The following is a 24,581-nucleotide window of genomic DNA, read 5'->3' as shown; positions in this document are numbered from 1 at the left end:
GATCAACTCCTCATGGAATTCTTAAAGCCTTGATTTCCTCACGCTTTGGGATTCACCATAAATCCCTTCTTTGTTTCAACACCAAAATTTGCTGCAAACCCTTCAAAATATCCAAATATCCCCTACACACCTGAGGGAAATGTGGAGAAATGGTAGGAATGAGCAGCCAAATCTAACCCAGGAGATGCTAAGGAGCAAAAAAAAAAATTGGGAGAAGAACTCTTCTGGATGCTCCAAGTGTAGCTACAAATTTATTCTTCACACCCTCACTCTTCCCTCCTGCCTGGATTTCCTAACACAAAGCTGGAGTTAGAAAATATGGAGCAGGATTGGGGAAACATTTGAACAACTTGGATGAAAACAGGGACAAAAACTGTGGAGAAGAAGTTTGGAAGACTTCTCCACTCAGACTGTCACCTGAAGATCCCTATCCCATGTCCCTCCCGCCTTGCAGGATCCAGAAAAGCTGTTTTGTGGGAATATTCCCTTCCTTTTCCACAGAAAATGTTACTACATCATACCTGGTTTGGAATTACTGCTTTGGGATCAGTCTCCCTTATTTTTCTGGCTGTCTCCAGAAACATCTTCCATGTTTTATCCACTGTTTTTTTTTCCTTCAAATCTTCAATTAATTTGGGTTTTGGATCACTAACAAGCACTGAGCTTGCAGCTCTGTTGGATTTCTATCCCAAATCCATGATCTTCTCCAACCTTAACATTCCATGATCCCATGGCTGTACTCCTGAGAGGGTGGCAGGTCCTGAGTCATTGGGAATTCTGTAGGGAAAAACTGCCTGGAATGGGGCAGAGCTCAGTGCTAACCTGGTCCAGAACCCCTCAATGCCTAAAAGTCCAATAAAAAATGGGAATGTTCAGCCCAGTTTTTACAGGATCAGCCAATGTAAGTGGATAGGGAGGTGAGGATTAGGATGTCAATAAAAAATGGGAATTCTGAACACAGTTTTTGTAGGATCAGCCAATGTAAGCGATCAGGGAGGTGAGGATTAGGATGTCAATAAAAAATGGGAATTCTGAACACAGTTTTTGTAGGATCAGCCAATGTAAGCGATCAGGGAGGTGAGGAGGACGCAGGAAGAGGAGCTGGGACAGCGCAGCATCCCAGTCACACCAGCAGCTCCCAGTTCCTGTGGAAAACCGGGAATTTTCAGCACTACAGAACAGCAACAACCCGAGCAGGGCTGTCAGGGCTCCAGGAAAATCCACACGCGCGGATCCTGCTGGGCCGGCAGAGAGGAGCAGCGATGCCCTCTTGTGTTCCAAGCGATAAATCCATGACAAATCCCTGGCAATTCCTCCCAAACCATGGACAGAGGCACATTCCAAGCTCAGAGCGAGTCCATCCTTCCCAGCCCACCCTATGGAAAGGCTCCCGCTGTCGGGAATGCAAATTCCTGCCCCACAAAAGGGAACATTCCCACAATGCCCACAAAGGTGAGCCAACCCTTTTATTGCCAAAATTCCCAACCCATCTGAAATCAGGGAACTTGTTTGGTTGCATTTATCCCAGCAATTAATCACAAAACCTGGACAAAAGCTCCTGCAATTCCTCTATCTCAGCTATTCCAGGGCAGTTTAGAAATCCTATTTTCAGCAGGAAAACTCTTTCCAAAGGACTTTAAAAAATGGATTTGGGACGTCCTCTAGAGCTGTTCAAATGGAAAGTGCTGAGCTTGATAGAAACCCAGACTCCAACTTGGAATAATGACGGGAGCATGAACCAGCAAACGGAGCCAAGAGAGGAAAGTCTGGAATCTAAAACCAATCCTAAACCCAAGTGTGAGCACAGAATGTCAGCTGCAATTAATATAACCTCAATATTCCCATGAAAAGCACAAGATACATCCTTATTTTGCCATAAAATCCAGTTCCAGCACAGAACACCCAAGGCTTTGCCTTCCTCCTCTCCCTCTGGATTGACTCCCTTGTTTTGGCACTTCACCCCAGTTCCAGTTCTGGATCTCACCTCGGAGCAGCCCCTTGTAATCAGCTCTCTGCTGCTTTCTTGGGACTTACCTCGAGCTTATGGGATCCTCTCCAGTTGTACAAACACAGAGAGTGCTGAGCTTAACAGAAACCCAGACCCCAGCTTAGGAACATGAACCAGCAAATGGAGCTGAGAGTGGAGCATTTATAAACTAGAACCTAAAACTGACTCTAAACCCAAAGTTGAGAGCACAGAATTTAAGGTCACACTGATATCACCTCAATGTTCCTATGACAAGCAGGACACACATCCTTATTCTGCTGTAAAATCCAATTCCAGCACAGGAGAACTCTCCTCTCTCTGGATTGATTCCCTTGTTTTGGCACTTCACCCCAGTTCCAATTTTGGAATTCACCTCAGAGCAACCCCCTTGTAATCAGCTCTCTGATGCTTTCTAGGGGATTTATCTGCAGCTTAACTTTAGATCCCAATGGGATTTTTCCAAGCCTTTTTCCTCACACAGGGGATGAGAAACATACAGAGAGTCAGAGCCTTTTCCTCAACCCTTTGTGGCAGAGTTTAGCACCATCCTGAACTTGTGTGGGTGCCAAGTTAGGAACACAAATCCTCCAGTTGAGATCAGAATCAGAACTTTTGAGAGAGGTTTTTAACCAAGTAGAATTTAAAAAAAAATTAAAAATAATTTGTTTTATAAACTTATAACCGTGATAAAACAACCGATAGAGGTCGATTAATCAGGCTAATATATATGAGATAATCAGATGCGTGTTTATAACAAAAAAGAAGGGAAAAAGCCAATTTGGAACCAGAAAACAAACAAACGGATCAATTAATCACTAAAAGCGGAAGGAAACGAGACTCACCAGTCGTGGTAGGTGGTGATGGCGATGCTGGGGGGCGGCAGCAGGGGCAGGGTGGTGGGCCTGCACACGATGTCCCTGTCGGGGGTCCTGGTGTCCCTGTCGGGGGTCCTGGCCCGCTCCGTCTGCCGCTGGGCCAGCGGGGGCAGCTGCAGGTTCCCCGAGCAGCAGCGGCGGCCCCGCCACAGGTCAATGCCCAGGGCGTGGCTGGACGTGCTGTAGGATTTGCTGAGCCCACACTCCAGGTAATCCAGGGAGCCCTGCAACAGAGAGGCCTCTGAAACCCCTCCGCTCTGGAAACACGGCATTTCCTCCACGAGGGTGGAACACATTCCATTCTCCAGCCCACCACTCCAGAACTGAATTCTCCAAACCAATTATTTCCTCCACGAGGATAAACGACACTCAATTCTGCAAGCAGAAGTATCCCACAACTCCAGAACTGAATTCTACAAAGGATTTCCTCCACGAGGGTAAAACACATTCAATTCTCCAGCCAGAACTATCCCAGGAGAACTCCACAACAACTCCAGAACTGAATTCTGCAAACAAATTATTTCCTCCGTGAGGATAAACCACACTCAACTCTCCAGCCAGAACTACCCCACAACTCCAGAACTGAATTCTACAAAGGATTTCCTCCACAAGGATAAAACTCGATTCCTCAGCCAGAACTATCTCAGGAGGAAGGGAACTCTACAGGTCCAGAACTAAATTCTACAAATTATTTTCTCCATGAGGGTAAACCACACTCAATTCTCCAGCCAGAACTATCCCACAACTCCAGAACTGAATTGTACAAAGGATTTCCTCCACAGGGATAAAACACATTCAATTCTCCAGCCAGAACTAACCCAGGACATGAGAACTCCACAAGTCCAGAACTGAATTGTGCAAATTATTTCCTCTACTAGGATAAACCACACTTGATTCTCCAGCCAGAACTACCCCACAACTCTACAATTCTACAAACAAAGAATTTCTTCCACAAGATATTTGCACATAAAAATGTGGGATCTAGAGCAAATATTCCATAAATCCCAGCAGCATTCCCTGCTCCCTGCCCACACCACACTGTGTCTGCCCAAAGACCATCAGAGCAAAAACACCTGGATAAAACAACTCCAAACCTTTCCAGGGCTTGATTTGTTCATTTTTTAATGTGCTGCTTTTATTTTCTTCTTCCTATCTAAAAATCCTCCAAGATTACCCATCAGCAATCAAAGCCAAACCAGTTTACATTTACCAAAGAAGACAAAATCAACTTTTTAGTTCATTTTCAGAATGTAAGGAAAAGGAAAGAAGAATAAGGAAAAATAAACCTTCAGCAGGAGCTCACCTCATCTGCAGTCACTGTCATGACACTTCTGCTTTTCTTCATCATCAAGTTTCAAGTGCAGCCCAGGATAAAAAACTTCAGGTAAACAGAATTTCTTCAGAGGGGCAACCTGAAAGAAAAAATGGTTATATTATTTTATTTATAAACACATGGGAATTATATATCTATATAATTAAATTTAAATATATGTATATAATTATATACATATAGTAATTACATATAATTATATGTTGCTTATATATTTTCAAATTAATATCTATGAATATGTATGAGTTATTTAGATGTAATTATATATAATATATCTAATTATGTATATAAATATGTAATATATATTATAAAATTATGTCTATAAATTCCATACAATTATATATAAATGGTATATATATTTATTAATTATATATTATATAACATATATTTATATCAATACACGATTATACATTAATTATTTAATTATATAATAAATTTCTATTAATTATACTAATTAACTATATGACAATCACAATATATATATTTGTATATAAATGTTTACATATTTTTGAATACTAAACTGGGTTTGATAACAAATAAGCCACTAAATTCCCCGCTGGTTTATTCCTGACTGCCCATTTGGATAAAATTCTGGAATTTTTAAGGCTGGAGAAGATTTTTAGGCTCACCAAGCACATCCCTGAAGCAGCCCCACTGTGTCCCCAGGTGCCACCTCTCCCCATCAGCACTGCCCTCCTGCAGCTGTTTCCCAATCTTATCCCAAATTTTGCATGGCTCCAGGGGCCCTTTTCCTGAGCACGAGGCTGCATCTCCTCAGCCCTTGCTGATTTTCATGGAAAACCATCTCCAATCTGCTGAAAACCCTGCTGGGCAAATTAAAAACGGAACAGCTCAACCCCTGGAAAAGTTGGGAGTTGTTTTATCCAGTTTTTTTTGCTCTGGTGGTCTTTGGGCAGTGTGGGGTGGACAGGGAGCATGAATGCTGCTGGGATTTATGGAATATTTGCTCTGGATCCCACATTTTTTATGTGTAAATATCTCAATGTTCCAGCAGCTCAGCACCTGCTGTGGTGATGCATTTTTTATTTCATTATTACTCTAATCCTCATCAGAATTCCCTAAGAATTCAACTCCAGTTCCCATTCTCTATTGGGATTAAGGTAGGACCTGCACAGCCCCCAGGGTGGGTTTAGGGTTTGGGGTCATGGTTAGTGCAGGACCTGCACACCCTCCAGGGTGCATTTAGGGTTACAGTTAGGACAGGATCTGCACAGCCTCAGGATGGGTTTAGGATTAAGGTTAGGGTTAAGATTAAGGTTAGGGCATGACCTGCTATTCCAAATTATTCCAAATGTCCCTTTTATCCACTGTGAAAAATTCCCTCCTTTGCCCTTTGAGCAGCAGAAATGTTGCTCTCAAGCAGCAGAACCCAATTCCAGGTTAAGTGCAACGATTTTATCAATCTCTAACAATGAAGAGAATTTTAAAGCCCTGTTATTAAAAGGATTAAATGATAAATCCCCAGATATCCACGGTAAATATGGCCACAACACGCCCAGATAGGGATAACATGGAATGAATGCTCACTGCCAGAAAAAATACAAATTCCCTTTGTATGTGGACAAAATTCATGGAAAAACCAAAAGGAAGCAGCAGAATGAAGCAGATTTGTGTTTAATAAAGTCCAATTTGGGCTTAATAAAGCCCAGTTTGGGGTGTTTGTCACTGCCCTGATCTGCAGGGACTGGGATCCCAGCATAAACTGGAGCTGCTTCCTGAAAATGTGGAATTTCACAAGGAAACACAAAATGAAGAAACACCCACATAAATAAATATCCAGAGCAACCCCTGAGAATCAAGGAATCATCAAGGCCAGAAAAGACCTTTAAGGTCATCAATTCCAACCAGCACCACCTCCATATTCTCCACTAAACCTCAATCCACACATTCTTTGGGGAAAAAAATCCAAAGCAATGAGAGTTTAAGGATATTTCTCAAATTTTGCTGAATTCCAGGACCAGGCTGGACAGCAGGAAGTGGAGGAAAGGACCAGACTGACTGGAAGATCATTCTGTGAAAATCTGACCCCTCTCACACCACAGCTTTATAAATATTTATTGATTTGTCAAAGTTAATTTAAGCAGAATATGGATAATGACAAAACCTAGCTTTTGCTCTGTGGGGATTGCAGTTCTGAGGCCTGAAGAAAACCCAACACTTCCTTTAGTCATGACTAAATTCCCATTAAAATCTGACTCATTCTTTCCTGTGCCTTCCCAGAAAAATCTGACACCTGGGATGAACATTTAAGGGGAGAATAAACCAGAGCAAAACACTCCAAAGAGGCTTCCTGGGAATTCTTTCCTCATGAACATTTCCTCATTGATGCAGACTTTTATTACAATTCCAGTACCCAAATCCTCCAAAAAAGCTCTGTATCCTAGAACATTAGTTGGGTCTGGGCTCAGGGAATGCTGACCAGCAGCAAAGCTTTGCATTTGTTAATAAATTGTGAAGAATCAGCTGGGTCTGATCCATTTTCCTGGAACATATCCCATGTGGAATATGAATTTTCTTTTTACACCAAGCTTCCACCTGAAGATTTTTATGTTCCATGTGTTTCAAAACTGGGAAAACACTCCAGCAATTCCAGAGGGATCCAGCCAGGGGATGAATTAAAGCGTTCCCAAGAAGCAGCTGACAATGAGGATAAAATCCCATGGATGCTTTTCCTGATTTTCCTACACACTTTCCAGCTCATGCAGTGTGAAATCCATTTACAGCAATTCCTAAAACACATCCTCATGTGCAACTTTGGGAGGGTTTGGAATATGAGACCCACGTCCCACTCGTTGGGGCTTCTCCATGGGCAGGGTTAGAGCTCCAGGGGGATGTGAGGAGCAGAGGGATCCCCTCGGCCCTAAAGGATCCCCCTGTCCCACAGACACAGCCAAGGCTGGCTCCCAATCCCATTTTCCCACTCCATGAACGGCAGTTTTGGGAAGCAGAGCTGTTTATCCAGCTCCTCCCACTCTTCATGGAGGCAGGACACAAACACAGAGTGAAACCCAAAGCAAATCCCAGTGAAATCCCAGCAAAAGCACATCCCACTGTCCCATCTGCTTCTGCCTCACTTCCACCACAGCACCAGAGCAGGATTTTCCCTCCCAACAAAATGGGGATCCTGAAAATGCTCAGAGATAAACCCCAGGCACCTGAATTGTGAATTACTGCAGAAGCTTTTCTAAGGAAAGGGATGAAGGAGATCATCTGATCCCACAGGGAATTACATCATTTGTGAGCTGGGACTCAAACTGGATTCTCCTTCAAATCCATGAGCACTTCACAGGGAGAGGCACCAACTCAGACAGGGTGACAGCCACCAAAAAAAAAGTGACAATCTCAGGTCTGGCTCTCCCAGGAGGAACAGATGGGCTCCTGCTTCACATAAAATCATGGAGTGCTGTGGGTTGGAAGGGAAATTTAAATTCATCCCATTCCACCCCATCGTGGGCAGGGACATCTCCCACTGTCCCACGCTGCTCCAACCTGGCCTGGGACACTGCAGGGATCCAGGGGCAGCCACAGCTGCTCTGGGCAATGAGAAAGGAGGGAAAGGCTGGAACCCTTCCAGATGGAGTCACTCCAACACCTCCCTGGGCAACTATTCCAATGCCTCACACCCTTCCAGGAAAAATATCCAACATGAACCTCCTGTGGGACAGTTCCCTCTCCTCCTGTCCCTAATCCCTGGGAGCAGATCCCAAACCCCTCCTGTCAGGAGCTGTGCAGAGCCACAAGGGCCCCTGAGCCTCCTTTGCTCCAGGCTGAGCCCCTGCCCAGCTCCTCAGGGATTCTGCAGCCCCTGCCCGGCTCCTCAGGGATTCTGCAGCCCCTGCCCAGCTCCTCAGGGATTCTGCAGCCCCTGCCCAGCTCCCTCAGGGATTCTGCAGCCCCTGCCCAGCTCCTCAGGGATTCTGCAGCCCCTGCCCAGCTCCCTGAGTCTCCCCTGGGGCTCCAGCCCCTTCCCAGCTCCTTCAGCTGCTCCAGCCCTCCTTGGACACATCCCTAAGAATTTCCCCTTTTTATTACTTATTTGCTGAGGAAAATGTTGTTCTTTTCTGTGACCTTTTCCCGTTTCTTGTGAGCAGCAACAGCTCAAGTGCTCTGCGGCAGCTCTGAGAAATTCCCTCCTCCTCAGCAAACCCAAGCTGTTCTCATTTCCAGCAAAAGCTGGGAAGATTTCACAGAGCTCTGTAAAACATAAGCAAGGGCATCTATTAGCACTAATGGCTGGAACTTGGGAAAAGTGATTCAGAAAAGAGGGATTTCATGGAATCATGGAGTGGTAAAGAGGGATTTCACGGAATCATGGAATGGTTTGGGTTGGGAGGAACTTTAAACCTCATTCTAACTGCTGCCATGGGACACCTTCCTCTCTCCCAGATGGCTTCAAAACCCCAGTGTCCAGCCTGGCCTTGGGCACTGCCAGGGATCCAGGGGCAGCCACAGCGAATCTGGGAATTCCATCCCAGCCTCTCCCCACCCTCCCAGCCAGGAATTCCTTCCCAATATCCCACCTGTCCCTGCCCTCTGGCAGCCATTCCCTGTGTCCTGTCCCTCCATCCCTGTCCAAAGTCTCTCTCCAGCTCTCCTGCAGCTCCTCCAGGCCACACTGAGCTCACCCCAAAGCCTCTCCTCTCCAGGTGAACACTCCCAGCTGTCCCAGCCTTTCCTCCCAGCAGAGCTGCTCCATCCCTGGCACCATCCTGGAGATGGAGGATACAATCCCATGGATGCATGGGATGGAGCCTGATTTTCCTACCCAGTGGTTAAAGAACAGCTGCCAGCTCATCCAGTGTCTAATCCACTATTTACAGAAATCCCTAAAACACATCTTCACGTGCAGGTTTGGGATTCCCAGCCTCTGGATTCCTTCCAACAGCTCCCTGCTGGATTCCATGGGCTGGATTTTCCCTTGGAGCTGCCACAGCCTTCATCTCCTATCACTGCCATTCTCATCTTCAACTGCTTTGAGACCTGACACCACCAGCACCATCCAGATGGAGAAGGGATTTTCCCACTCTGGCCTCTCCCAAGGCTCTGGAGAAGCAATTCCTGCACTTTGGCCTCTCCCAAGGCTCTGGAGAAGCAATTCCTGCACTTTGGCCTCTCCCAAGGCTCTGGAGAAGCAATTCCTGCACTTTGGCCTCTCCCAAGGCTCTGGAGAAGCAATTCCTCCACTCTGGCCTCTCCCAAGGCTCTGGAAAAGCAATTCCTGCACTTTGGCCTCTCCTAAGGCTCTGGAGACAGGATTTTCCCACTCTGGCCTCTCCCAAGGCTCTAGAGAAGCAATTCCTCCACTTTGCTTTCTCCCAAGGCTCTGGAGAAGCAATTCCTCCACTTTGGCCTCTCCCAAGGCTCTGGAGAAGCAATTCCTCCACTTTGCTCTCTCCCAAGGCTCTGGAGAAGCAATTCCCCCACTCTGGCCTCTCCCAAGGCTCTGGAGAAAGGATTTTCCCACTCTGGCCTCTCCCAAGGCTGCCCTGAGCTTTGTCCTAATTGCCAGGCTGAGTTCAAAACCCGAATTTGTTGGTTTAAGCCATCAGGCATCAGGATAAAGTCACAAATTTATCTCCAGGAATAAATCCAACCAATTTCCTTGCTATAAAAATGGCAAAGGAAGGATGATCTTTGTAGAGGCTTGAGAAAATTCCAAGCAAGTTGGGCATGGCCAAAAATTATCTTGAAATAATTAATTATTATTAAAACTGTGCCTCAGCTTTAATTAGGAGGCTCCTTCCCAGGATATGAGCAAGATTGCAAGGACTCCTCTTTCTCTGGAGTCGGTCCAAGCATTAAAGTTAGGAATGCCTCAGCCAGTCTGTCCCAGAAACTCCAGGAATTCCTGGATTTCCTGCAGAGGGGACAACCAGGTTGTCATTTCTCTTCATTTCTTTCAGTTCCAATTAAAAAACTAAATCCACATTTTGCTGTCCTTAGGCCTGACACGCTCTATGGAATTCCCATGAAACACAATTTTCAAATTTTAACCAGTTTTTTGGTGACATTTTCCCAAATTTTCACAGATTTATTTTTCTTGAATTTTCACTAGCCCATTTTTTATAGGAAACTTCCAGACAAATACTCACAGCTTGAGCAGAAAAAAATTTCTACTTTCCTGATTATGTCAGGGATTTTTAATCTTATCTTTCTAAAAAGCTTATGTCCTATTGTGCAAAAATGAAGCGAAATTAACAATCAGCTCTGACAGCTCCAAAGGATTCAGTTCAAGTGTTCCCCACATCAGGACTTCCAAGGTAATTAAGGGAAAAATGAGGCAGACTATTAAAAGATGCAATTTCTCTCCTTCTTGTTCCTTGAACAAATGATTTGCAGAGCCTCCCACTCCTCAGGGCAGCCGAGCAGCTCTCAGAGACCAGAACTATTGTTATTATTATTATTATCCTTACTATTATCATAATAACCATCATTATAATTTTTATCATTATCACAATTTATTTTCTTTTGTAATTTATTTTATTATTATCACAATTATTATAATTTTGATCACTATTTATCAATATATATATATATTATTTAACATTATTATTGTTATTATATCAAATTTTAAATACACCAAACCCCAGAAAATTCAGCCATGCAGATTTTCCCCCTATAGATTTTTAGGCTGATTTTTTCTAAATTACACCTGATGTTCCCCTTGTGTTTTTATTGTCATCCCTAAGCTCTGCTGGGTCTCCCAGAAAATGGGAATGCTGTGGATCCATGGGATTATAATGGCATAAACTCTGCAGAAATAACGCAGCCCTCACCTCCTGTCCCTCATTTACTCCTTCCCTTCCTAGACTCTCCCACACGTTGAATTTCAGAACCTTTTCTCCAAAAGAAAAGGTTTTAAAATCCTCAGATCTCCTTCCCCAGGAGTTTTTCTGGGCAAAGCCAAATTGCCGGAAAAGAAGGAAATTTCCCCTTTTTATTTTTGAATTTTATTTCAGAGCCAAGCGGCAAAGCCATGCAATGACCCCAAGAACACCAAAACAGAACCAAGGCTACAAAGAGAGCACCTCATCCTCCAGAAGCCTTGGAAAACAGAGAATATTCCAAACCTTGCCCCTTTTTCCTGTTGGAAAAACCACTAAGAATAGTGGGGAAAGATGGAATCCAGAATTACAGCAGCAAATTCATTTTTAAGCTTTTAAATGCACTTTTTCAGGGTTCTCCAAGCTTGAAGTCCCTTGGGAATTCCACAAGAACACCAGAATTCCATGAAGAAATTCCTGGCCGAATCTCCAAACACTTCAACCCCAAAATTCCATATCAGAGCCAAAAATTGCCCTAAAATTCACTTTTTTATGCTTTTAAATCCCCTTTTTATGGGCTTTCCAAGCTCAACCCCTTGAGGGAACACCATAAGAACTTTAGAATTCCATCACAGAATTCCAGGCTGAAACCTCAAAGTCCTTCAACCAAAATTCCATCTTTGCAGGGCCAAAAATCGCCCCAAACCTCCATTTTTTATGCTTTTAAATCCACTATTTTTAGGAGAACCCTGGAGAACCAAGGGAAAGCTGAGACCTGTAAGGAAGGGGCTTGGAGTAAATTGGAAAAATGAGCTTTAAGGTCTCTTCCAACCCAAATCATTCCAGGGTTCCCACCCAGAAAATGGGAGGTGAGGATCTGGGCTCTCCAGGATGGAGCATCCTGGTTTTCTGCCCAAAATAATCCAGCTTTTCTCACACCCCAGATTCCCAAACACAGCCATGGAACAGCAGCTAAAACCAACCCCAGGGCCTGAGGAAAAACTCTTTCCATGGCCAATTAGAACAAACACAAATCAATTATCCAGCTTTTCTGACCACAGGCACGCACAAAATCCAAATAAAAAGGGAAAATGAGGATTTGTGCCACAGGAAATTCCTGCTGCTGTACTCTGTGTCCTCTCCTTCCCAGGAAAAGGATTCTGGAGCAGAGAAATTGCGTTTTACTCAATATTCATCCAAAACTGCCAAGCCTGGCACTAGGAATATTAAACAGGACACGACAGCACCGTGGTCAACTCCGAATCTGATTTATCCCAGGGTTTTTTCCATGTTAGCAATTTCCAGACTGAAATTTCTGTCTGGCCATCCAATAAAAAAAAGGAAATTAAGGCTACAGAAAAAGCATTTGGCATGCTGGAAATGCTCCCGTGTTTTCCACCAGCCACTTCCATATTTTATTTCAGATATTTGAAGTGGCATCTTGGACAGCAGTAATCTATAACAGGAGATGAAAGGGGAAAAGCCTGATTTAGAGGGACATTTCAGCTCTCTTACTCCAGGATTTTTTCCTCAGAGCCAAAGCAGATGTTCCTGTTTCCTTAGACTGTGGTTGTTTTCTTTCCTTCTGGATGTGATATTTTGCTTCTTGGGCAAATATTTGCATTATTTCTAATGCCAGGCAGAATGATGAGCATTTTTGTTTTTAATGAAAAAGTGATTTAGCTCATTCTGCAATTTTCTCCCAAATGAGATGCTCTGAAGTGAGGTGAAAGTGGCAATTCCAGCATTTTCTCCCAACTTCTCCTGGTAATTTCTCTCCCAGTTATCAAAAACTCCTTTAATTACCAGGAGTGATCCTCTTGCTGAACATTTTGGGAAGTTTTTATCCAATTCCATCACTTCAAAGGCTGCAATTAACCCTGTTCAGTAACCCCTGCTCCCAAAATCCCAGCGCTTCCCCCAAGAAATTCTCATTTCCCAGGGATCAGCTCCGTGTCAGGGTCCTTGTGTGACACCATAAAAAAAATAAATAAATAAATCTGCCTTTCCTGGTCAAATTATTCCATGCTGAGGTTGCAGAGGGATTTGAAGAAGTGGAAATTCCAAAATATTGGGATGTAGGAGGGTGCCAGGGTGATCCAAGAGGAATCCCAACCTGGATCCATCCAGCCTCATCAGGAAAATCCCAATTCTGCAATTGAAAATGGAAAAAGCTGCCAGAGGATGGGATTCCCTGGGATATTGGGAAGGAATTCCTGGCTGGGAGGGTGGGGAGGGGCAGGGATGGGATTCCCAGAGAAGCTGTGGCTGCCCCTGGATCCCTGTGGAAATTTGAGGATTTTAAATTTCCCTTCCAACCCAAACCAGCCCTGAACTCTGGGATTTTGGAGGCTGAGGCCTTGGGGTATAAAAGAACCGTTTCAAGCTAATCCAGGAGATTTTTCCAACTTGAGGCTACCTGGAAAAAACAGTATCCCAACAAAACCCAAATACTTTCCCTTTGGGCAACGAGTGCTGCAAATATAAAAATACAGCACAAAAATTCTCCAAGTCACAGGAATGACCCAACTTCTCCACAGGTTTTCCCATTTTAGTCTTAGGATGCATTTCCCTGGGACAAAAAAATGCAGATTAAGAAATCCCCACCCAGCTCCCTGAATTCCCAAAGCAGCTTCAGGAGAGGAGATTTACAGCTCTCATTTTTCGAGATTGCTGGAAAGCTAAAGGGCATTCTTGTATTCCTGGGGGGAAAACCATTAGGATTTAATTGCTACACGGATTACTTGAGGAGAGTTTTCCCAAATTCTCCAGGATCACACAACATGCAGAGGGACAAGAGGGATGGGCTGAGCTGGTTTTCCTGCTCAGGGTGCGGAGGATCCTTGTCCATGGCCATTCCAGAGTCCCTGGGAAAGGGAAGCTCCAGCTCTCCCTCCGTGGGCTCCCAGATCCCTTCCCCCAGAGCTGAGTCACTCGGATCATAAATTCCAACCTCACTTCCCAGTTACTATAACAACTTCATGGATTTCTTCTTGTTATTAATTACACTCAGCCCTAATCTGCTGCTCCAGGATCAGGCACTCCAGGAGAGCTTCCCCTCTCCCTTCTCCCTTCTCCCTTCCAAAGGTTTTTCATTCCCAGCTCGCTCCCACATTCAGGTGCTCCCCTCATGAATCTGCTTCCACTGAGATAAGGAAACGCTGATATTCCTCCCTTTGAAAACTCAGAATAGAAGGAAATGGGTTCTTTCCTCAAAACAAACAAGATGCCCAAAATAAAACTGCAAAATCTGGGCCCTCAGCTGTTTTCCTGCAGCAAATGTGGAGCAGGGAACAGCTTGGAATATAATCCAGCCCAGCACGGAGGGAATGAGCCCTCTGGAAGCAAAGCTGGGAGCAGAGCACAGGAGCAGCTGCAATCTGATTTATCGGGGCTGAACTCACATCCTCGGGGGCTGAACGGGAAACCTCTGCTGCTGGAAAAGGCAGGAGAAGGCAACAAACTCCAGGCCAATCCTGAGGTGTTGGAGTGAGCACAATGAGCCCCTTTTATTCTCCTCTGGATCAGCTTTGGAGCTGGAGAGCTGAAGGGACATCTCTACCCAAGAGAACAGAGATTTCCCTTTTCCTTCCCTTCCCCTTTCCCTTTCCCTTTCCCTTTCCCTTTCCCTTTCCCTTTCCCTTTCCCTTTCCCTTTCCCTTTCCCTTTCCCTTTCCCTTTCCCTTTCCCTTTCCTTTCCCTTTCCCTTTCCCTTTCCTTCCCTTTCCCTCCATCATGGGATGGGATGGGATGGGATGGAGAAAATGGAAAGTTTCCTCAGCCTGGAGAGCAGGGAAGGGGAGCAGGAAGGGGAGCAGGGAGTAGGGAAAGAGGGCATTTCCTACTCCATTCCCACAGAATCACAGAATTCCAGACTGGTTTGGCTTGGGAAGGACCTTAAATCCCATCCCACCCCTGCCATGGCAGGGACACCTTCCACTGTCCCAGGCTGCTCCAACCTGGCCTGGGACATTTCCAGGGATGGGGTAGGCAAAGATTCTCTGGAAAAGCTCCTCTTTACCCTCAGTAAGGAATTTCTTCCCCCTCACCACATCCCTCCCACCTGAATTCCCTCGGCTTGGGAACAGCCTGTGCCTCCTCCCAAATGACTGCAGGTCTCCGATGGAAGTTTTGGCAGATCCCCTGAGAATTTACAAATGAAAATTCCAGTATCACTCGATCCGTTTATTTTTAGCAACGTGTCACCTGCTCGCTGGAAGAAGAAAGTCCCGCTTCAAATGCCAGCCCCAAAAGCATGGAAAGCACTGGGTGCCTTGGAGAGCAGCACTCCCTGCAACTGGAGGGGCTCAGCAATGAAGCACGAAGGGCTCAGGAATGAATGAAGCATGAGGGGCTCAGGAATGAAGCATGAGGGGCTCGGAAATGAAGCATGAAGGGCTCAGGAATGAAGCACGAGGGGCTCAGGAATGAATGAAGCATGAGGGGCTCAGGAATGAATGAAGCATGAGGGGCTCAGGAATGAATGAAGCATGAGGGGCTCAGGAATGAATGAAGCACGAAGGGCTCGGGAATGAAGCACGAGGGGCTCAGGAATGAATGAAGCACGAGGGGCTCAGGAATGAAGCACAAAGGGCTCAGGAATGAATGAAGCACGAAGGGCTCAGGAATGAAGCACGAAGGGCTCAGGAATGAAGCACAAAGGGCTCAGGAATGAAGCACAAAGGGCTCAGGAATGAAGCACGAGGGGCTCAGGAATGAATGAAGCATGAGGGGCTCAGGAATGAATGAAGCATGAGGGGCTCAGGAATGAATGAAGCATGAGGGGCTCAGGAATGAAGCACGAGGGGCTCAGGAATGAATGAAGCATGAGGGGCTCAGGAATGAAGCACGAGGGGCTCAGGAATGAAGCATGAGGGGCTCGGGAATGAAGCACAAAGGGCTCAGGAATGAATGAAGCACGAGGGGCTCAGGAATGAAGCACGAGGGGCTCAGGAATGAATGAAGCATGAGGGGCTCAGGAATGAAGCATGAGGGGCTCGGGAATGAAGCACAAAGGGCTCAGGAATGAATGAAGCACGAGGGGCTCAGGAATGAAGCATTCCTGCTCTTTTCCCCACCGAATTCCCCAGGTTCAGGCGTGCAATGCAGAGCTGAACTCATCTGCAGAGCCACCAAAACACAGGACCGTTTTAAGCCCCCAGCCAGAAGGAGAACACTCCTTCCCCTCCTCTGCAGGAAAAGGGAAGAGCATCCCAGCCCACAGAATTCCAGCAGGGAAAGAAGCCCTCTCCAGATATTTTCTGCTTTTAAAACTCATGGAAATGATGGTTTGATTCTATTTCCAGCGTGAAAACCCGCGCTGCTTTAGTCACCAAGTCACAGATAAACACAGGGGAACATTTTTGTGCTGCCTTCGATTTTTTTCCATCTCAAATGACAAATTTCCATGAATTCCATCGCTCTGATTAAAGGGCAGTTGTTACACACCTACAGATACCCTTTAAAAACCCACCAGTGCAACCACAATTCCAAAAAAAATTTATGGAAGTGTGGATCTGAAATCCAAACCAAAGCAGCTGCAGGGTTCCCAGCATCAATCCAGGCTTGCTCCCAAGGGCACAATATCAATAATAAAAACCAAAATAGCTTTGGTTTGCTGCAAAGTTAAATAAAATCTGGTTTATCCAACTAAAATTGTAGGAATCACTGTACTGGCAGCACCAAACTGGTGTTGGATCCATGAGACAACCCAGGATGGACCAAAAGAAGGAATAATTCAACAACTCTGATGAGTAAAATGGGAAAAGGAACAGCCAGGAATAGCCAAGAATATTCCAGCTTGATCATACAGTGAATTATGGGAAGGGAAAAGGGAATTTTGGGGGATTGGCTGCCATTCCATGACAGGAATTCTCCTGCTTGCTCCTGTTTTATGAACAAACAACCCCCAAAATGCCGCCTCAATTTCTCCAGCAAAATCCACACCAGGAACACCTCAGGCCATGGAAAAAACCAATATTAAATTCAGGAAAACTCACTGAAACTTCTTAAAAGTCAGGAAGAGTCTGCTCAGAGCTAAATCATTATTTTTTAATCATAAAGCTTCTCTGGTTTTCCACAAGTCTAAATAAATCCCTTCTCCTGTGCTCAGGAAATTCTTCCTGAATTTTCCTACACAGTCCTGACTCAAGGAATTAATTACAATTATTTCACATGACTGGAGTCTTGCACTAAATATTTTTATGCTGAGAGCGGGTGATTAAAAAACAAGGAAAGATGACAAAAATGTGTTTTCCTACTTCCTTTCAGTGCCCGTGACTGGATTATTTTCCCCTCTTTTAAAACTAACTGGATTTCTGGGAATACAGCTCCAGAAGGAAATGAAGAATGAGGTGAAATAAATGTTTATTTTTATAGTTCTTCTGCCTGACTTCATTTGAACACTGCCTTGTTCTTGCTTTTCTGGGAAAAAGGCATGGAAAACTTTCCTTTTTTATGGAATTGATTCATCAGTGACCCACAAGATGGGAAAAACCCCACAATGTTCCCGTGGCTCCTGCAGGAATAAGGAAAATAGGAAAACTACAGTGCCAGTTCTCCCCCAGAACTGGACACACACCAATAACACCTCAAACAATGGAAGCACAGGCAGAGATTTCATGGATTCCTCAGGACAGTGCAGGGAAAGGGGCTTGGAATTGGAATTTGGGGTTGAATTCCAGAAAGGAAATGCAGAATTGAGAACTGAATGCAGAAGAAAGAAAGAAGGCAAAGAAAAAGCCACAAAAACCAACAGAGGAATATTCCCTTGTCCCAGCCTGGGAGGAACCACAGGGAAAGGGCATCCCAAAAATTCTTCTGGATGAACAGTAAGAGTTATGGCAGGGGAGACAGACACCTCTCCTGGAATTCCAACTGGGAAAGAAGCCCTCTCCAGATATTTTCTGCTTTTAAAAAATCATGGAAATGATGGTTTGATTCTATTTCCAGTGTGAAAACCCGCACTGCTTTAGTCCCCAAGTCACAGATAAACCCAGGGGGACATTTCTTGCCATGAGGAGCCTCTCTTGGAATTGTGTCCATGAATCCCATGGAATGCCATGGAATCCCTGGGGTCAGCAGGATGCAGGAACCCCAGAGCTGCTGTCCTCCTGCCCTTCCTGGAGCAGCCTCTCTCCAAGGACCTTCTGGACAAACTTCCTGCTCTTCCTGGCATCCCAAAAGACCCACACAGAGCTTTTCCCTGAGGGAAGAGCAGCACCCCTGGAAGGAGCAGTGCTGGGAACCCAAGCTCTCCAAAGAACATCACACATCCTGCTCTGCTCCTGCCCAAGCTCACTTCTCCTGCAGCCCACAGGATAACAGGAAATTTCCAATATTCCTTGGGGAACCAACAGGGAAAGCTGAGGGGAAAATCCCAATGGGGAATCCCAGAGGCACAGCAGGTTTTAATGGAAAACTGGGTCTGAACTCCAGCTCACCTCCAATCCAAAGGGGTTTTGCCCACTTGGCTCCAGTCCCCACAGTTCAAAGACCATAATTCAGCATTTTTCAGCGTTCAGGCCTGAAGTTTTATAATTTTGCTCCATAAAATATCTAATTCTATGCAATATCTTTGCTCCACACTGTCCCAATTCCCAGCCTGTATTTTCAGCACCACCAAGATCATCATTAATTTCTCCCAGGCCCTGGATCTGCCTTGGTTCCAATTCATTCCCATCAGTAAAAATATCCACAACCCTCTTTGCTTCCAGAGAGGAGAGAAATTCAGGAAAGAAAATGGATGGAGGAAAGGAAAGAATCCCACAATCCACACATGGTCAGACAGCAGCCCCCCAGCAGCCATTCCCAGGTGGAACATGGAGAATCCTGGGCTGTTCCAGGGGCACTTTTCCAGCATTAAACGGGATGTTTTTCCCTCCAGGCAGGAGTGGGTTGAGCCCTGGCACCACAGGCCCTGGGAGGTTCCTGATCAGTATTCCTGAGCATGCTGGGCATCCCGAGGATGTGCTGCTCCTGGAGCAGAATCCCATCAAACAGAGCAGCCTGGCCCCGAAGGTTTCCATATGTCTCACACTGATTTTCTCCTCAAGAGCTCTTGTGCTGCTGGATCATTTTCTGTTCTCATTTGAGCTGCTGCTTTCAGAAACAGGGACTCCTGAGGATTCCTCCTTTTGGACTCCTCTCCTCCCCAAGTTCCTGCTCCCACTATTTATAAGCACCCTTGCAAGTGTCCCTGCTGCAAGGAGCTCCTCTCCACATTTATCCCCCACATTTCCCAGGAGCTCTGGCAATCCCAGGTTTTCTGTGCTGTTTATTCCAGTGGGATCCTGGCTGTGCCTTCCTCGAGCAATTGCTGAATTACAAAAGCGTGAATGGGACAAAAATCAATGGCAAGAATTTATTTTTCCATCTGAGCACAGCCCTAATCCTTCCCCAAAGCTCAGGAGGGATTTATCCCTCAGTGCCCATCCTGCAGACAGCAAATATTCAACCCAGATCCATGGGAGTGACTCAGAAGCTGAGCTTTGTTTAGCAGCAACAAGGTTAGAGAAGGTTCTCCTCCATTGGGGGAAAATTCTCCCTTTTTTTTTCTTTACATTTCAGATTTGAGACACCAAAGCCAATTCCTGCACATCAGTGAGAAAACTCCAAGTCTCAGATTCCTTCTGAGCTCCAGGCTGTGCCTTTATTTGCCTTAGCTCCCAGAAGAAACACAATTCCTTGGATGTGCCAGAGGCACCTGAGCTCACAGAGGAGCCCAGGCAGAAACAAAACTGAAAACCTGGTGCTTATTTACTCAAGCAAAGGGGCAACTTCTTGTTTCCAGGTTCAGAAGCACTGACATAAAAGCACAGCATCCAAAAGAATGGCGAGGAGCAAATCCTCTGGCAGCTCCACTCAGCTTCCCTGTGCCAAAAACACCCAGGGATTGCTGTCCCCACAGCAGGCAGAGATTCCCTGCGCATTCAGGAGAGCTCAGGGGAATTCTCTGGCTTACAAACCCCCCTGGCATCAGTGTATTCGCTGTCCCCTGTCTGCTGTGCTTCCCTGCCTCTCTGGAGTCTCCAAGGCTGGATTGTTCCCTTGGGTTTATTTTAGCTGACCTCTCTTTCCCCTCTTCTCCCTTCCCACACCTTGGCGTGCAGCACAGCGAGCTCTGCCTGCTGTTCCACAAGGTCTGCCCTGAACAGTGAAAAATAAAATAAAATCCCTTTATTGCCAACACTCCGTGTCCTGCTTCCTGCAGGCCAGGAGGGCTGGGCTGAGGAAGGGAGCAGCACCTGGAGCAGAGTTTTGTGTGTTCTCTGTGTCCCCTGGTCCTGAGCTGTCCCCAACACCTCCTGCACGGGAGGCAAAGCCTGTGCCAGCATCAGCAGCTGCTCCCACCAAATCTGCTGCCAAAACCAGGTCAGACGTGGGGTATTATCCCCCAGCAAATTAATTAGAGAGCAAACGAGGCTGAGTTAACTCTCCAACAGCTGGCTGCAAAGGAATATTCCAAATACTCCTCAGAAATGCCACCCCAGTCTGCACCCACGGGAGCAGAGCCCGGCTCTCCCACAGAACACAGAGCCTCTGGGGAGGGTTTCCACGGGGGGCAGAAAAACCTACCAGTGGTTTTTCCACAAATCAATTCCCTTCCAGGACACTCTGAAAAACGAGGGGACATCGGTGTCTCAACTGCTCTGACATGGAGGATCCTGGGGTTTCTGCTGCTTTTCTGTCACCAGAAATACACCTCCTTTATCCACTGAAATACTGGCATCTCCTCGCTTCTCCTGCAGCCCACAGGACAATGGCAATGCTGTGAAATCCTTGGGTAACCAACAGGGAAAGCTGAGGGGAAAATCCCAATGGGGTTCCCAGAGGCACAGCAGGTTTTAATGGAAAACTGGGTCTGAACTCCAGCTCACCTCCAATCCAAAGGGGTTTTGCCCACTTGGCTCCAGTCCCCACAGTTCAAAGACCATAATTCAGCATTTTTCAGCGTTCAGGCCTGAAGTTTTATAATTTTGCTCTATAAAATATCTCATTCTATGCAGTATCTTTGCTCCACACTGTCCCAATTCCCAGCCTGTATTTTCAGCACCACCAAGATCGTCCTTAATTTCTCCCAGGCCCTGGATCTGCCTTGGTTCCAATTCATTCCCATCAGTAAAAATATCCACAACCCTCTTTGCTTCCAGAGAGGAGAGAAATTCAGGAAAGAAAATGGATGGAGGAAAGGAAAGAATCCCACAATCCACACATGGTCAGACAGAAAAGGGAGAAACAAAGACCAAAAAGAAGGGAATTTTCTGGATTTTCCTCCCCTGAGTTCTCTATAAACAAAGTGTATCCTTAAGTGGCCAAACACGAGGAAAAGCAGAAGTCAGGGTGCACAAAATGACATTTTTTAAGCACCTGAATAAGCACGGATTTAACCCAGCCTCATCCTCTAATCTATTTTCTCATCACTGCCAGCAGTGCCAGATGCTGCAGCAGAAAGTGCAGGAATTCCACTGGAGACAGACAGGGAATAATCTGCTCTCCCAGGAAGTTCCCTCTTATCTCTCAGCCTGCTTTAAAATACAAAGGATAAACCACTTTATCTTTTCTTTATTGTTCTCTAAAATTGTCTTTTTCCATTTGCAAAGTTTCTCAGACTCCTGGAGACTTCTGAGATTGGCAGGAATTATTTTGCCATGGTTTGTGCTCCAAGAACGCTCTGGCAAATGGACCCTTGGTCCAATTAGACATCTAATGAAAAATTAAGTTAAAAATTAAATTCAAAGGCTTGGATTTTTCAATTTTCCTGCATAACCAAGAGAAAAGTTCTTAATTTACTTTCTCTGTACCATTTGTCAATCTCTTTCTAAGATTTTAACCTGAATAATGGATATATCCCTGAATTATTTGGGACATGAAGGGCTCACCGACAAATGGAACACTCAGAGATGTAACAAGCACAGCCAGGCTTCCCCTGCATGCTTTAGCACAACAGGATGGTATCAATTTGTTCATTTTTTGTACAAACAAGCTTGAAGCTGAGAGCTGTTTTCATAATTAGAGAAATTCAGCTGAAATTCACCTACCCCAGCTCAAGCATCCCCTGCATCGCCTGAAACCAAAACACTGCAGCAGCAAGGAGCCCAAAGAGAAATTGATAAATTCTTTTCATTCTCTAAAGTGAAGGAAAAGGGGGAAAAAAACCCCACAGAGTGAGTAATAAATAACATCAGGTTAAAATCTTTTCCTTCAAAGCAATATTTCACATAAATATCCACTCACCTGTTTGCAACAGGCATCGAGTTTAAGGGAGTTTTTTCACCTCATTATTTGTCCTACACCTTCCCAATGTTTTCTTTTTTGGTTTCTTTCTTTTCCATCTGCCAAGGCTGTATTTATCCCACTGCTGTAATTATCCAATTTTATTTGCTCAGGGAAGCACATAAAGACTGAAAATTGGAAAGACAGGCACTTAATTTAAAGGAATAAAGGTGTTCCCAAGCACTGTTTTGTCACTATTTTCCCAAATGTTTAAAACTTTCCCCATTTCTCCAGGACAGCTCCACGTGGATCACTCCAAGGACAGGAATTTTGGATAAAACAAACCATTCCAATTAAAAGCTGCCATTTTAGGCAGGATTTTCCAGCTCTATCCGTGGCTATCCATTTCAAATATGGAAATTCCAGGGATTTGGTTGGAATGACTCTTTAAAGGAGCCCTGTGTTCCCAGAGACGATTACTCAGCTAATCTGGGTTAAGCTTCCAGATGGATAAATCAGGATTTGAATGCTGAATAAGGAGAGGTTTCCATGTGACATGGGAAGAGCTGGGAAGTAAATACAGAAGTGGTGGAGAAAAAACCTGAATATGTTTTTGGAAAAAACAGCCAAAAAGGCTCAATATCATCCTTTACTCTAGCTTCACATTAAAGCATTGCACTAAAACTTATTTCCTGGAATCTAAAATGTCCAAAAGTGAGAATAAAGTAGGATACAGCTGTACTTGGAGCACCTGAGCAGGCACAAGGAAACACTAAAATAGATGAGATGACAAGAGAAACAGAGAATTCCAGTGAATAATCTGCTGGGAAAAGCACTTGTTGTGCTAACAAGCTTTTATTCCAGATGATTTATAGATCACAGATTTGTTCGGAACCTTTTTAACCATCAGCTCCCTCTCTGGAGCTGATAATGAGGGACACTACAAATGAGCATCTCTCTCACAGTGGCCTAAAAAAGTTCCCTGTTCCACTGGATTTATGACCTGCAAATGCAATTATTCAGCTTATTCACTGCAGCTTCTTATGGACACCAGGAGTCCAGAGGAAAAAAACAAAAGGCAGTGCATGGATTCTGCTGGGAAGAGTCTCACACAAGAGAGATCCACCGGGAATTCTCTCTTCAGTGGAGGATCTCTTGGGATGTCTCCTGTAGCAACAGATACTGAGCATCACACTAAACAACTCAGTGCCCTCATGGCTCCATCCCAGCCCCAGAGATCACAGCAAACACCTCTTTCCTCAGCAGAGCTGATTTATAACTCACCGACCTCCACCCGAGGAGGGCAAAAAGCTCCTCTTTGTGGAGCCACACCGAGGGAACAACTCCCAGATCCTCTCTGAACTCGCAACTCCTACCAGGCTCCGAACTGGGAAAAGGAGGCTCAGGAAAAACAAACTGACTCAAAGCACATGGCAGGGAAATGATGCAGAGGAAATGTCTCCGGCAGAGGAGCATCGGCAGGGCTCATCCAGCCGGAGCGCCGGGGATCCAGGCTGCAGAGCGCTGCTCAGGCTCTGGGATGGGGATGGGAGGGAAGGGGAGCCCGGCAGGGCAGCCCCAGCCCACGGCGCTGGGAAGGCGCAAATCCCAAAGGGGATTTAGGAATTTGCTCCAGGGAACACCATGGCCAGCATCAAATGAGCCACTCCGACAGAAATTCGAGGCGGAAAGAACACAGGGAGAAATAGAAGGGAAATTAACATACACATAGAATACCTAGAAGGTGCAGAGGGCGCAGAAATAAAGTAATTTTAAAAACCAATTAAAGTGTACGTCCGCTCTCTGGCAAACCGCAACCCTCGTTTGTTTGGGGTTTTTTTCCTCTTAATGCCATGTGATTCCCCACCATAAAACTTAACTGGGGCCAGGCAAACACCCCACAAGCGGCTCGGTCCCTGGGCTCTATGGGGCACGGAGCGGGACCCGCCGGGACCCCCTCACGGCAGGGCCGGGCCGGGCCGGGCAGGGTCCCCTCACAGCCCGGGGCCGCCTCAGCCCCGGCCCCGGCCCCGGCCCCGGGCGGCGGCCGCGGCCCCACGGGCGGGCAGCGCTTACCTTCGGCGGCGGCGGCGGCTCCGGGGGCTGCCCGCAGGTTCTCCTCCGGTTCTCCTCCGGTTCTCCTCACGCTCCCCTCAGGTTTCCGCCCTCAGCGCTCCATGGCCCCGGCGCTGGCGGCGGAGCGGCGGCCGCGCTTCCCCAGCGCTGCGGAGCGAGCGGGGCCGGCCCCGCGGGGAGCGCCGGCGGCTCGGCTCGGCTCGGCTCCTCGCCTGCCTTCCCTTCGCTCCCCGCTCCTCTCCTTCCTTTCCTTTCCCTCTCCTTCCCCTCCTTTGCCTTTCCTTCCCTTCCTTTGCCTTTCCGCCCCTTCCTTT

General features: G+C 46.0%; 1 protein-coding gene across 1 annotated transcript; it reads right to left on the bottom strand.

The window, feature by feature from the left end:
* Positions 1–1,123: 1,123 nt before the first annotated feature.
* LOC131559678 (cAMP-specific 3',5'-cyclic phosphodiesterase 4B-like) lies at positions 1,124–24,489 on the bottom strand. The gene is made up of 4 exons (XM_058808093.1): positions 24,268–24,489; positions 4,166–4,274; positions 2,830–3,086; positions 1,124–1,145 (listed from the first exon to the last, which is right to left on the bottom strand). The coding sequence occupies exons 2-4, from the start codon at positions 4,208–4,210 to the stop codon at positions 1,124–1,126; spliced, it is 324 nt and encodes a 107-aa protein (XP_058664076.1). The 5' UTR covers positions 4,211–4,274; positions 24,268–24,489.
* Between the last annotated feature and the right edge of the window lie 92 nt (positions 24,490–24,581).

Source organism: Ammospiza caudacuta, chromosome 7 (genome assembly GCF_027887145.1).
Source record: "Ammospiza caudacuta isolate bAmmCau1 chromosome 7, bAmmCau1.pri, whole genome shotgun sequence".
NCBI classification, from domain to species: domain Eukaryota; kingdom Metazoa; phylum Chordata; class Aves; order Passeriformes; family Passerellidae; genus Ammospiza; species Ammospiza caudacuta.
The sequence above is the reverse complement of the archived record's forward strand: the minus strand, read 5'-3'. Positions and strand labels throughout refer to the sequence as shown.